At 46.2% G+C, this 14,732-nt stretch overlaps 1 protein-coding gene across 2 annotated transcripts in view; it reads left to right on the top strand.

The window, feature by feature from the left end:
* Positions 1-5,065, top strand: part of COL6A3 (collagen type VI alpha 3 chain) — a 59,768-nt gene extending 54,703 nt beyond the window's left edge. For both annotated transcript variants that reach the window (XM_062002668.1, XM_062002667.1), the window contains 2 exons: positions 3,924-4,094; positions 4,304-5,065. In XM_062002668.1, coding sequence (XP_061858652.1) covers positions 3,924-4,094; positions 4,304-4,344 — 212 coding nt within the window. In that variant the 3' untranslated portion in view covers positions 4,345-5,065. The remainder of the gene's footprint in view (positions 1-3,923; positions 4,095-4,303) is intronic.
* The last annotated feature ends 9,667 nt before the right edge of the window (positions 5,066-14,732 follow it).

Here is a 14,732-nt window from a genome sequence, read left to right as displayed (position 1 = left end):
TGAGATACTGGAGTTCAGGATCCTGTGTGGAAGAAGGGGGAAACCAAGACAGGTTGTGACCCTGTACTTCAGGTGAGCTGACTTTGACCTTTTCAAAGACGTGCGTGGAGGAGTCTCATGGGACAGGCTTCTAGATGGTAAGAGTGCTCAAGAAAGCTGATCAGTCTTCAAGTGCCACTTCCTCCAAGCCCAAGATCAGTGTGTCCCCACAAGTAGAAAATCAGGAAAAGGAGGCAAGAGGCCTGTGTGGATGAACAAGGAGCTACTGGATCTACTCAAGGAGAAGAAAGAAATCTATTTAAGGTGAAAAAAGGACCTGGTTGTTTGAAAGAGTATAGGAGTATCACTAGAGTATGCTGGGACAAAACCAGGAAGGCCAAAGCCCTTTTTGGAATTAATCCTGGCAAACAAAGTAAAGGAGAACAAGAATGGTTTTTTCAAATACATCTGCAGCAAAAGGAAAATTAGGGAGAATGTGAACCCACTGATGAACAAGGAGAGTGTCCTGGCGACAGAGGTTGCAGAGAAGGTGAAACTACTGCATGTCTTCTTTGCCTCAGTCTTCTCTGCCAAGGCTGGCCTTCAGAAGCCCAGACGCTGGAGGATAGTGAGATAGTCTGGAGAATGAAAGACTTTCCCTTTCTGGATGAGGATGTGGTTAGAGACCTATTGGCCAAGATTAACACACCTAAATCTGTGGGACCTGTCGGGATACACCCGCGAGTGCTGAGGCAGCTGGCTGATGTTATTGCTAAGCCACTTTCCATCATTTTTCCATCATGAGGTGCCTGAGAACTGGAGAAAGGCCAATGTGACTCCAGTCTTCAAAAAGGAAAAGAAGGATGACCCGGGAAACTACAGGCTGGTCAGCCTCACCTCCATCCCTGCAAAGGGGATGGAACAACTCATTCTGAATGTTACCACCGAACATATGAAGGAAAAGGTGGTTATCAGGGGGAGTCAACATGGATTCACCAAGGGGAAATCCTGTTTAACCAACCTGATAGCCTTCTATGATAGCTACATGAGGGAAGAGCAGCAGATTCATCTACCTTGACTTCAGCAAGGCTTTTGACACTGTCTCCCATTACATCCTCATAGAAAAGCTCAGACAGTGTGGATGGGATAAGTGGACGGTGAGGTGGATCGAGAGCTGGCTGAATGACAGAGCCAGACAGAGGGTGGTGATCAATGGCACAGAATCGAGTTGGAGGCCTGTGGCCAGTGGAGTTCCACAGGGATGGGTTCTGGGGCCAGTCTTGTTCAATATCTTCATCAATGACCTGGATGAGGGAACAGAGTGTACCCTCAGCAAGTTGGCTGATGACACCACACTGGGAGGACTGGCTGATTCCCCAGAAGGCTGTGCTGCCATTCAGCAGCATCTCGACCACCTTGAGAGTTGGGTAGAGAGGAACTTCATGAGGTTCATCAAGGACAAGTGCAGAGTCCTGCATCTGGGGAGGAACAACCCCCTGCACCAGTACAGGCTGGGAGTCGAACTGTTGGAGAGCAGCTCTGCAGAGAGAGACCTGGGAGTCCTGGTTGACAATAAACTAACCATGAGCCAGCAATGTGCCCTAGTGGCCAAGAAGGCCAATGGCATCTTGGGATGCATCAAGAAAAGTGTGGCCAGCAGTTCAAGGGAGATTCTCCTCCCTCTCTGCTCTGCCCTGGTGAGACCTCACCTGGAGTCCTGTGTCCAGTTTTGGGCTCCTCAGCTCAAGAGGGACAGAGAACGTCTGGAGAGAGTCCAGTGCAGGGTTATCAAGATGATCAGGGGACTGAAGCATCTTCCTTATGAGGAAAGGCTGCAGGAGCTGGGGCTGTTTAGTCTGGAGGAGACTGAGAGGTGATCTAATTAATACTTTAAAGTATTTAAAAGGTGGATTTCAAGAGGATTGGGCGACACTTTTTTTCTGTAATGTCCAGTGATAGGACAAGGGTTAAGGGACAAATGCTGGGAAACAAGTTCCACTTCAGGAATAACTGCTTTATTCGGAGGGTGATGGAGCACTGGCCCAGGGAGGGTGTGGAGTCTCCTTCTCTGGAGGTTTTCAAAACCAACCTGAATGTGTTCCTGTGCGACCTCTTTGAGGTGGACCTACTTGAGCAGGTGTTTAGACTAGATGTCCTTTAGAGATTCCTTCCAATGCCTACCATTCTATGATTCTGGGATTCTCTGATCCCAGCAGCATCCCAGGCTCACAGCAACATTTCTGGGGTCAGGGCAGCTGCCAGCACTAGCTGCAATTTCCTTTAAAGTAAACCCACTACGGGTCTTTCTTATTGCCTCGGGTCAGTTGCCAGACCTACTTTCTACTTGGGATTTCAGGGATAATCTTCTGGGCTCTTCTTGCTGTGAAAACTTTAGAAGGATTTAGTATGTCTTTGCTTTCATGAGGTCCCAAAGAAACTTACTGCCAAATGCACTTTTTATATATTCACCCTGTGTCTATATATTCTTTCCTATGTTTCTTTGGGGATATGTTGGGGCTCTGGTTGTGGTAGGACAGAGACCTACCAAGATCTCTCATCTCCTTGCTATTAGTGACTAATTGCTTTTTCTTAATGCTTAGGACTGGCAGAATAATAGAAAAGTAAATATAAAACTATTTTTACCAGCATTGAGCTCTTGATCTCACAAAATCCTGCCTTCAAATGAGTGGTCTGGGGATTACTGGTAGTTCAGGCTCTTTGCTGCTACCAAAGAGCTATTTCTGGGGGCCCTGTGTGATTGCAAGGATTCTGTAGAAAGCTTAGGGCTGTTTACCATTTCAGATGAGTCAGTTAAGTAGCTTGATTTCTGTCACCCAGTTTACAAAAGGTGTGATCCTAAGACAAGATTGTCAGAAGACAACTCCAAGATCTGAATTTCCCCAGCAGACATTGCTGGTGTACTCTGTGCACATGGGTTTTGTGATTCTGTGATTTAGCTCTGCTTTTGAAAAAAAATGGAGGTAAAGGGCTTTCTTTTTGTTTTTTTTTTTTCCCCCTTTGAAAGGGCTCCTGGTTGCAAATATCTCTCTAGCAAGAATTCTGCCTTTGCCTATCTGACTCCCCCTTGCTCCCATTCATTTTTCAGTGCTGGCTATTTTATTGATACTTGTCTGACTAATGACGTGATTGTTATGCGTAGCCAAAGCTGGACACCAGCACCTTGAAGCTGTACCACTGAGAAGTGGCAGCAATGAGAGTGCTTTTCCTGACTCAGCTCTATGGTAAGAAGGCTTTTCCAGGACAAACTGTGACAGTCAATGGTTATGCTGTGCTGAGCTCAAACCCCTGTGTGCAAGGGATGCTTTGTTTGTGATGATTGTAAAGTAGGGTCTAATATCAGATTTTTTTTAACCTTTGTTTTTATAATGTATTTGGCAATTTCATTTTAATGCATCTGAGTGCTTTGTTATTTTGTCCCGCACTCGCCCACCAAAGGATGCAGGGTGCCAGGGCACAGTGTGTGTTAGGTCCGGGAGCATATTTACTCAGATTTCTCTTTTCGGATAAAGTCAGTATTTTTTAATGGGAAAATACTAGTGCCAGTGCTTTTTCCCTTGTAGCCCAGCCAGTCCTCTCCCATTTCTGAGACCTGCCATCTCATTTCCTGCAAATCCAGGAGATTTGCAAATAATCACTGCCATGCAGCACTCTCATCTCAGCATTGCTGCGTGGATGCATGACAGCAACACAGATGAGGGTTGCGGATCCAGGCTGGTGACCTCCAAAGAAAGACTTCCTCTTTTCAAACTAAGAGATGGGATTTAGTCACAGATGATGTGCCGTCTATGCTGTGATTGCCTTTCTGAGCTTGCATACCAGCCCTGCTCATAGGCACTCCTCTGCCATGCACATATATTCAGAGTGTTTGTGTTTCACCAAGAAGTGCTACTGCTGACCCTTCTTGCCCCTTCTTTTACCTGCAGTCACAGATATCTGCTGGCTGCAAAAAGATGAGGGGCCCTGCAGGAACTTTGTGCTGAAATGGTACTATGACCCCAAGACCAAGAGCTGCGCCCGATTCTGGTACGGTGGCTGCGGAGGCAATGAGAACCGATTCAACACGCAGAAACACTGTGAGAGCGTCTGTGTCCCTGGTAAGCGGCAGATATGTGGCTGGAGGGGCCCAGCCAGGTCCCTGGCAATTATAGTCCATGCATGGCTGTAGTGACCTTGCTTGTGGTCCTCTGGATTCCACAACAAGTCCTGGCAATGAACTCCATTTATCCTCCCTCTGTATTCTGCATGGCTTCCCATGAATGGAATAGCCTTGTTTATTTTCTTTTTCTCCATCAAACCTTTTCAGGTAACATCAGCCCCGGTGTGGTGACGATGATAGGAACATAGAGCCAGCAACCTGCCAACACATACCTCTGAGACAGCCAGGAGCATCAGCCATTGCCACCTTACCCCTTTAGAAGCTAAGGGTATAGACTACCTTGCACTGTACTATTTCATGCTTTTGACTTTCAAACAAACCTTGAAGAAAGCGTTTTGCTGCATGACTTATCAATATGGTGCTAAACTATTTGTGGACTGAGTGCTACATGTGTCCAGGTTATATTGTATAGCTTCAACATTACAAAATATTTACCTAATTGCAGACTGTTGGTGTCTCTCAACACACCTCTAAATAACCCTTTCTTTCAAATTCCTGCAGTCTGCCTACCTAAGGCACCATAGAAATGAGACAAAAACCCAATCATAATAATTTTGCTGCAACTGTTACATGCTTGCTTTTATTTTCATAACTGAGCATAACTTTACAGGGGAAGCCTTTGTGTAAGAGAGTAGCTAATTCTGATAAACAAGCAGTTCAATTTTTCATTCTTCCTTTTTTGTTTTTATTTCTGTCCTCTTGCTGGATTAGATTTCAAACTAGATCTTTTGTATGCATTTGTAACATATGTGGCCAACTGAACTAGCAAAGAAAAGGAAGCGAGGTTTCCAAATGCAAATGCACTGCTGGGACCAAGGCCTCAGTTAATAAATTTTTAAATTGTGGTGTGGGATGCCTCTGGCATTCTTCTGATGTTATATGTTTTATAAAATACAAAGCAAAACAATCTGGGGAAGGAGGGGCAGTGGGTGGGAGGGGGATTTTATTTTTATTGTGGATTCTGTGTCAGGAAGTCTATACAAAGAACTTTTAAATAAAGTTTAATGGAGGTTTTGAGAAATTTCTGGGTTTGTCTTTGTAAAAACCATGGTGGGCATCAGTGGAGTAATTTTCCCAGGATTTGGAAAGCATTTCTTTGGAGGGAAATCCCAGTGGTCCTTAAAAAGAGGCTGGGTAGTAGCATGAATATTCAGGGAGACGACACTGAGGTGCTGCTGCTAACCTGGAATTTTCCAGCTTTGAAAAAGGTGGAAACAGAGATGTCTCAGTTGTGAATTCTCCATCTAGGAGAAATTTAAATTCACCTGCTCATGGCTCTTAGCAGCCTAGCCCTACTTTGAGCAGGATGTTAGACCAAGGACATCTGGAGGTCCCTTCCAACCTTCATGGCCCAATGACCCCCTGGGCAATTTTGTGTGTCTCCTTCATGGTCTATAGACAAGACGATTTTTACCCCAGGATATGTCTCCCCTTATTTGAGCTCAATCAAGGAAGCCAAACCTCACAGAAACAATGCATGTTTCGCTGCCCGTCCATAAATCCCAGCTAAAAGCACAAAGCTGATGAACTTGACCCCTCCAGGACATGAGCCAGCTCTGGGCTGGGAGGCTGGGGTCCTAAATTTCCCCGAGCTTCACCTGTGGTCTGTAGTTGAGGTTTGCTAACACTTCCTATGGCCCAGTGCAGACACGAGCTTTGTAGGCACATGCCACAGAAGGGGCAGCAGAATGCCAAAACCAGAGCAAGTCCACAGGGAAGAGTGCATTTACACACTTCTCGAGCTAGAACAGACTTGCAGTGGTGAAATCTTGGAAAGGATTGTCCAGTGTCTTTTTTTTTCTATGGGTCAGAGTGGGCCTGGAATGAGGAGAAGGTAACATGGTGCCCAGCTGCCCCATGCGTTGGAGTCCTACTTTCTGAAGCACTACAGACGGGTCTTCATAGACCATGATTTACGTTTTTAAGTGTCCAAGCTTTCATGCAGTTCCTGGCACACGTAGCAACCCAGATCCCAAGACTTCCTATAAGTATCCAGCCAGCTGTGCAGGCTTAGGGGATGGCAGGGATGCTGCTCAACCAGGGAGGAGCCAAGCCCTAGCAGCAGCACTTGGGAAGCTGTGCAACCTCTCTGAGCTCATGACAAAAAAAAAAGGGAATGGATAACTCTCTTTTATTTTATGATTCCAATTGTTGGCTGCAGCCACTCCAGAGCCCTGCATTTTACTGTGTGGAGGGGTACGTTGAAGACCCTCTCTTTTGCTCTCATGGGGTATAAAAATTGTAGCTAGGTTAACGTGACCCACAAATCACTGTTCACTCCAGCCTCCCATCCCTCTGCAGCATGGGAGGGATTTTCCCAGTGCTGCTGCTGCCTGTTTCCCAGGAAAGCTGCTTTCAATGGATCGTGCAGCATTCTGGAGTGTGAAGGCCCAGCCTGAGCTTTCAGTGTGTTGAAGGGAACATGAAGCTTGGAAAGCCTCCCCCCCACCCATCCCCTCCCATCCCCAGAGCCGTGGGGCATTGCAGTCGCCTCTCCCGAGCCTTTTAAGGAAGCACGTTACACCCTGGGCTTCCAGCCAGTGGCCGTGCTGGGTTACACATGGAAGTCGTCTGCAGCTGGGAGCGTATCTGCCAGCGTGGCTGCAGGACCAGACCAGGAATAAAAATAGCTCAGCCCAGACTGCAGAGCGCCGAGCAGTGTGCTCTGCTCCCAGTTGCCAATGGTTAGCCCTGAGATCCACATCCTGCTGCTTTTTAGGGTGGCCTTCACCATTTATTAGCACCCCTGTGTTCCAGATCCAGCTGGCATCCCTCCAGTTGACACGTTCCACCAATTTTTGTGAAGACGCTGGTCCCTCAAGTTGTTTTTCCTGCAGATAAATTAGCTGTGGCAAAACAGTTCTCATCCCCTTGTGAAACCATTCTTTAGCATCATCCTAAAAGAAATATAGACACTGTGTTGGTGAACTCAGGACAGACATCTGTGCTGTAATCCAAAGGACAGAGCCCTTTAAGTAGGACTTCTTAGGCAGAGATTCCATCTAAATGGAACAAATGCAGAGTCCTACATCTGGGAAGGAACAACCCTATGCACCAGTACAGGCTGGGGGTTGACCTGCTGAAGAGCAGCTCTGCAGAGATAGACCTGGGAGTCCTGGTTGACAATAAACTAACCATGAGCCAGCAATGTGCCTTCGTGGCAAGAAGGCCAATGGCATCCTGGGGTGCATCAAGAAGAGTGTGGCCAGCAGGTCAAGGCAGGTTCTCTTCCCCCTCTGCCCTGGTGAGGCCTCATCTGGAGTCCTGTGTCCAGTTCTGGGCTCCTCAGCTCAACAGGGACAGAGAACTTCTGGAGAGAGTCCAGCACAGGGCCACCAAGATGATCAGGGGACTGAAGCATCTTCCTTACGAGGAAAGGCTGCAGGAACTGGGGCTGTTTAGTCTGGAGAAGAGGAGACTGAGGGGGGATCTTACTAACATTTACAAGTTTCTAAAGGGTGGGTGTCAGGAGGTTGGGACATCCCTTTTTTCTATTGTATCTAGCAACAGGACAAGGGGTAATGGGATGAAGCTGGAACACAAAAAGTTCCATTTAAACATAAGAAAAAACTATTTCACTGTTCAGGTGAGGGAGCCCTGGCACAGGCTGCCCAAGGAAGGTGCGGAGTCTCCTTCCTTGGAGGTCTTCAAGACCCGCCTGGACATGTTCCTATGCGACCTGATATAGGTTGATCTACTTCAGCCTGGGGGTTGGACTAGATGATCTCTAAAGGTCCCTTCCAACCCCTACCATTCTATGATTCTGTGATTCTAAATCTCTTGCCTCAAAAATGACCACAGCTGTTTTGAAAGGTCCTGCATCAGTCTTCCACCTCTGCTTGAGAATAAGATAGAAGAGACAAATGCTGGGCTGAAGTTCGGCATTTCTCCATAAGCTGACAGCACATTACGAAATAGCCATCTCCACTGGAAGCAATCTGCCAGTGAAGACCTGCTTTATGGTCCAATAGAATTTAGAAAGTCTCTACCTTTCAGCATGAGCCCTGAGTGAGCTACTGGAGGACAGGTCCCATGGTTGGGCTGATGCTCTCAAACTCTTGGGCTATGGGTCCTTTTGGACTTACATGCCTGACAGCCTGCTTCCTTGAGACACAACAGCCTCATAAAAGATACTATCACTCCATATAAACTGGATCTCTCATTGCCAGACAAAATGGCCAAGACATCTTGTAAAAAAATATCAGTGTCAGTGCAGAGGGTAACGTGGCACTGTCCTCCTACTCTGACCTGCTTACATCTCCTTTCAGATAGGCTTGACCACGTTTTGGCATAACTCACTCACTTGTGGGACTCAAAATGATGCTGGAATCTTCTGACATCAATGCAGACAGTACCTTAGGTGTGATGTGTCATTTCAGAAACCCTTGGGCACCACTTATATGGTCCGTGTGGGAGCCCCTTAACTTTTACCACGTCTTGTAACCCCATGCAGATATTGTCAACCACCACTGAATATCTTGACTTGTGGTATGGCTTCGGATTTAGGCAAGCAGGACCCATCCCTAAACAAAAGTGTGGATGCAGGAGGGGATATGGGACTGGACTGTGGCTTCCTCTCAGCAACCTTATGTGAAACAATCCATGAGGAGGGTCACTGGAAAAATAAGAGCTGTTGGCTCTTCTGACTGGGATAGAATTAGCATTAGGATTTGCAGATAAAGCATTAAATCCAAGACTCACTTGGACTTAATTTGGGTCCCCAAGGTGGGGGCAACCTGATCTATATGAGCCCTGCAAAGGTTTGTCTGAACTGCTCCCAGAAACCCCAGTTATCTAAAGCAACTCCATAATAATTGCCTTAAATGGTGACAGTGGACAGTCCCTGGGACAAACTATTACAGAGCCAGTCTCAAATCTCACTTGTGCTAATTGAAATCCAGAGGGTTTTGGATGAACATGCAGCCCTTGGATGTGAGCAAGCTGAGTCCACTAGTGAAAACTACACGATTCAACACCAGTGCAGAGGCATAAGCTTTTATGATACCAATGGTACTGTAAAAATGAAGAGTAGGACATGTAGGAAGAGTTACATATTGCAGCCAGACCCTTAAATTTAGAATAGCACTGGCATTTAATGTTTGGTTAGGTTCTCTTAATGCTGTAGCTTTGCATTTAATCATAGCTTTCTTGGGAAACTTTTACAAGGAGAAGCAAAGTGGCTCTGACACATTTTATTAGCCAGTATTAAATTTATTACATCAGTGAAAGAAGGCAGTCTAAAAGTACAGAGACCTACACATGTACCTGCCTAGTTCTGTTCAGCGAAAGCAAGTTTTCCAGCAACATCAGGCCAGAGTAATGCCCTACATCATGAGTGTTGACATTGCGAGGTCAAGAGTTTAATGAAAAGGTTGTCTTCCACGCTGAGTGTTCCTGGAAATTAGGACACTAACTCCATGCTTCAGCATAGATATAAATAAACGGGAAGCAACTGAGCCTGGAAAAAAGAGTCTTCAGATAATTGAGACATAAATATGGGTGTTTCCTCAGCAACAAGTCTTCTGTGTGGCCATCACCCTACATCATCCTACATCATCCCTACATTCTTCAGTCTCCTGCCTGTGAGATGTAAATCACAGAATCTCAGAATGGTGGGTGTTGGAAAGGACCTCTAGAGATCAACCAGTCCAACTGCATGATAAAGCAGGGTCACCTATATCAGGTCACACAGGAACACATCTAGATGAGTTTTGAAGCCTCCAGAGAAGGAGACTCCACAACCGCCTTGGGCAGCCAGTGCTAGGGCTCCCTCACACTCAGAATAAAGTAGTTTTTCCTGAAATTTAGATGAAACTTCTTGTGTTCCAGCTTTTGTCCATTACCCCTTGTCCTATCACTGAACACTACAGAAAAAAAAGTGTTGTCCCATGCTCTTGACATACACCTTTTAAATACTTGTAAGTATTAATGAGGTCCTCCCTCAAGTCTTCTCTTCTCCAGGCTGAACAGTCCCAGGGCACATTGCTGGCTCATGGTTTGTTTATTATCAGCCAGGATTCCCAGGTCTCTCTCTGCAGAGCTGCTCTCCAGCAGGCCACTCCCAGCCTGTACTGGTGCATGGGGTTGTTCCTCCCCAGGTGTACTTGTCCTTGTTGAACCTCATGAGGTTCCTCTCTGCCCAACTCTCAAGCTGGTCGAGATCCCGCTGAATGGCAGCACAGCCTTCTGGGGAATCAGCCAGTCCTCCCACTTTGGGGTCATTGAAAATAATGCATGTCCAAGTCATAAAGTCATTAAAACTTGGAGTACTAAGGAGAGGATAAGCTGAGATAAGGGGATTTGGAAGACTCTGGATTTCTGCCTTTGAGTTACAGCCCCTGAGTGCCCATAAGCAATTTAGGCCAGGATGGTGGCTCCCAGGCTGCAGCATCATGCAGAAAGCTCACCACAAGCAAGCACCATTTCCATGAGCTCAGGTAGCCACACATCTCCCACAAAGAAGCTTTAAATCCCCAGATAATTTTAAACTCATAATAATTTCTCAACCCAGAGCCCCTGCCCAACAGATGGGGACTGCTAACAAAACGGCAGCAAGCAGCTAGCTTGAAGCATAGCCTTTCCAAAAGCAAACCCATGGCTAAATTGAATGTGTCGGGGTAAATAGCCCCAGAAAATAGTTGGGGCTGTGGTCCAGCTGTGGTGTGATTTAAGAGACAGCAGGAGCGGGCCTTTTCTTTGGTTAAACAGAGCAGATCTGAACCAGATGTCTAACCTTTATCTTGATTGCTGCAGAGATGGGGGAGCAGGCAAGGAAGAGAGAAAGACGTTCAAGTTTCCATTAGCTGCCACTCTGCTGTCTTCCAAAGCCAGCTCATAAAGAAAATGAGCACCATCTAGCCAGGAAACTTTGCTTTGGTGAACTATATGTTTTGTTTTAACCTTTGCTGCTATAGTGACCACATTGAAATAAAAATGTAGGCTGCTGTGATGACTTCACTGTATTACTCTATGAAATTCTGGTATTACAAATATATAAGCTGGGCAGATGATTGAAAATTTGCACGTAGGCATGGCCACGGTCTCCAGGAAACTGAGGCTGGGAGAGGGGGAATGAGAGCAGGAGGCCAAGGCACCCCACTTTTGGGATTTTTCACATCCAGGGAGTGAAACACACAGGAGAGAGACATGGGAGAGAGATGCGTGCTGTCACCCAGGGAAGGAGTGACTTTTGACCACCCGTGATGAAAATCTTTTGGGAATGCTGTGCCGAGGGGTGGCTACACTGTGTGGTTTCACAGCCCAGTGCAAGCAATGGGGATTTCCAAACCGAGGGCCTGAAGCATGCAGTCTGCTAGCCCAGTGCCTAGACAGGCAGGGAAACACCCTGGGAATTACATTCATCTCTCAAACCCATAAAAAATATTTTCCCAGCCTGGCATGAAAGCACCCCAGTGTGCTGCAGGGAATCTCATTTGAGACATGAGTGTCTCAATTTAAGGAGAGCCTAGTGGGCAAAGGCCACTCTTGAAAAAAGGTTGAAGTTATTTAAGCATATATGCAAATGAATATATAAAGCTTTTAAGTGGGATCTGCAAGATTGTGAGTATGATCAGTGAACTGAAAGGCCTGAAAAAAATGTTGTTAGGGATGAAAGCAGTAGTTTATAATTTCTATAGTACTTGTCTAGCTTTCCAGCACTGATTAATTCTGCAGACAGGGTGGTTGCGTTGGAGGTTAATGAAAAATAAATGGGCATTGCATTAGGTTGACTGGAATATTGCAGAATCCTTGACACGGCCTCCTTTGGAATTCCCTCTTGTATTTGGAAATACTCTCTTATATGGCATGTGTCTCAGTCTCCCCTGCCCAACTCATTGCTACTTAAGCACTCCAGCCCTCAAAGCGTCCTTGTAGTTACTGATGGTGTAACGGCAGCACACGTAAGTCTTGGTTGACAGCATTACCACCTAAACAACTAAAAGTTTAAACAAATGCCATTTGGAAAGGAAGGCTAAATCTGCTCACTCACTGCTCACACTTTTTTTCCCTGGAAATCAGGCAATTTTTGTGTCAAGAAAGATTTTCTAAGATGATCAATGGTTTAAAAGTGGTGTTTTGCAGCAGGAGGATTAAATACTGTGAGCCTGACCTTTCGCATTAACTCGCAGCTCCAATGCTCCAAGACATTACATTTTGCCTCAGTTCATTTTTTTCAGGGCTGCTTAAAAAGAGAAATGATTTTGGAAAAGCCAGTGAGGTCAACCCTCTTCTCCTGCCCGGGACACTGGTGAAACCTCCAGCTCATGGACTTCCTGAGCTGGTAGCACTCAGAGTGATGCAAGGACGGATTTTGGATGGACCGATTGATTGTTTAACACACAGCAGAAAGTTATCAGATTCTGAATCTGTCTCCAAAATAATTACTCAAAATCTCCACCAATCCTGGCTGCATCACAAGACTCCTTCATTTTCTCTGTGCTTTCTCTACTCCTCCAGTTCCCTTCCTTGGGATGCAGACCGTGGCCTTCAGTGCCACCTCAGTAGTGGATGCAGGTAGTCCCAAACTGGCTCTTCCTGAGATTAGTGATTTTATTTAATACTATTTCTCCCCCAAGATGGAAAAAGCCATGGGAGAAGGGCAGGGGAGCACCTCCAGAAGCAGCCTGGAGGCTTTGCTCCTTCACACTTAAAAGCCTGCCAATGCAGAAAAGGGTGTAGGTGTAAATCTGGGACTAAAAGCAGCCACCTGTCCAACGAAGAACCTCAAAATGCAAATGTTACCCTAAAAAACTTCAGTGGACAAGCCCACAAGGTCTCTGAGAACAGTCAGAGCTCGTTACACAGTAGTATAACACAGACTAAGTGCAGCTTGGAGCCTCAGGGCTCCTAACAGCTGCATTAGGCAATCTCTGCTTATTGCCTATGATCTTAGTAATTATACTTATTCTTCCAGCAAGAATTATCATTTTCCTCCCAAGGGCAATTGTTTCTTGAAACACACCAAGACAGAGCATCCTCACAATGCAGCCTGAAGAGCCCTTTTCCCTCACTTCCCGGCAGGATAGGGTGGATTAGCCAGGCTCAGCAGCAAAGTGCAAAAACGTTGTTAGTTCCAGAAAAGTATCTGCTGTTTGGAAAAACTTAAGGAGCTCTGAAGTGCTTGGTATTAAAGCCAGCTTAATCCTGACAGTGGGATGCAAGAAAGGATGCCAGGTGTCATGCCAGCATGGGCTCAGTGATAGGGTTAACCCCAGACTAAAGAGGGTTACCTCTCATTTTTAGCACTTTTCCCCCAGTCTGATCAAAGCTCTACCTGCTGCATTTTCCTGCTTCTTGCTCAGGCCAGCCCCAGAGGTCTTGGGAAGGGGTGTAAGTGTAGGCAAATGGATACTGACCCTTCCCACCTTGGGCTTGCAGCACATCACACCTTCAGGAACCAGTGACTATCACCTGCAAATCTCCCTTTAACACTCCAAAAGGTGCCTTTCCCCTTCAATTGCCTTTTTCTTCCCTCTAAAGCGTCCCATTTGATCCCCCTCCATTCAAAGTTCCAGTTTGAGACCTCAGTTTTGGCCATCAGCATTTGAGCATCTCTTGATTAGGAAGCAGCACACTGAAAATGGCCTCTCTTTTCCACCCCTCTTCTACTGCTGCTGCAACAGGCAGCTGCTGGACTGCTGCCTCCTTTTTTTCTTTCCTTTACTTAATTTTTGTTTGGGGGAATAAAAAGACAATTTTGTTTGTAGTCTGAAGCCAAATTCATTGCAAAAGAGCAGGCTGGACTCTGGTCAGCCCTCTGCACTGTCCCTACAGCTGTGTTCCATCACACGGATGTCTAATGCTGGTGGTCACGTAAAGATGAAGAGGAGAACATCCCCTCATGTGATTTTCCTTAACAGTCTGTGACTGTAAGTGGTAAGCTCAGCTCTCTTCCAGAAGCACTCAAGGATTTACCGAAGCAGTGTTGCTCTGATGCCCAGGTGCCTGTGATCCCAGCTTCCCTCCTTGCAGACTTGGACTCAAACCTCCCAGACAGGTTGCCCTGTGCAGGGGCATCTCCTCATTTGGGGCCTAATCCTGACTGGATTTCTAAATCCTCCCTCACTACCCTGGAGTGCTGCAATGCCTTGCATCCCACCAGTGCCTCCAGATCTATACACATTTCTAGTTTACAATGGGGTGAATAAACCTTTTGCAGATGCAAGCTAAAGAGAATGAGCAGAAAGGATTTGTTTCTGCAGAAAAGGCATCTCCTAGACTGTTGTCTCCTATTCCCCAGCCCCAGCTCCATATGCATCTGTCGGCACCAGAAATCTCAGGAATTTCCACTCACTGCTCTCAGGAAATCTCTGCATTTTTCACAGACATGTCTACAAAGGGTCAGCAATTGCACAAGCACTGGGGGAGCGTCCAGAAAAAGAGAAAAAAGGCAAAAATCCTGAGCAACAACTCTGTTTGGAAAAAGCAGCCTGAAGTTTGAAGCACATCCAGACCACTGCTCTATAAATCAAGATGAGAAATCATGTGACATCAGGCTCTCTCAGGAGATCACTGCTATTGCCCAGCTGTAAAGACCTGGAAATATCACTAGCAGTCCATAGTGGTCTTTGGAAGA

The sequence above is a fragment of the Colius striatus genome, chromosome 9, assembly GCF_028858725.1.
Source record: "Colius striatus isolate bColStr4 chromosome 9, bColStr4.1.hap1, whole genome shotgun sequence".
Lineage (NCBI taxonomy): Eukaryota > Metazoa > Chordata > Aves > Coliiformes > Coliidae > Colius > Colius striatus.
The sequence above is the reverse complement of the archived record's forward strand: the minus strand, read 5'-3'. Positions and strand labels throughout refer to the sequence as shown.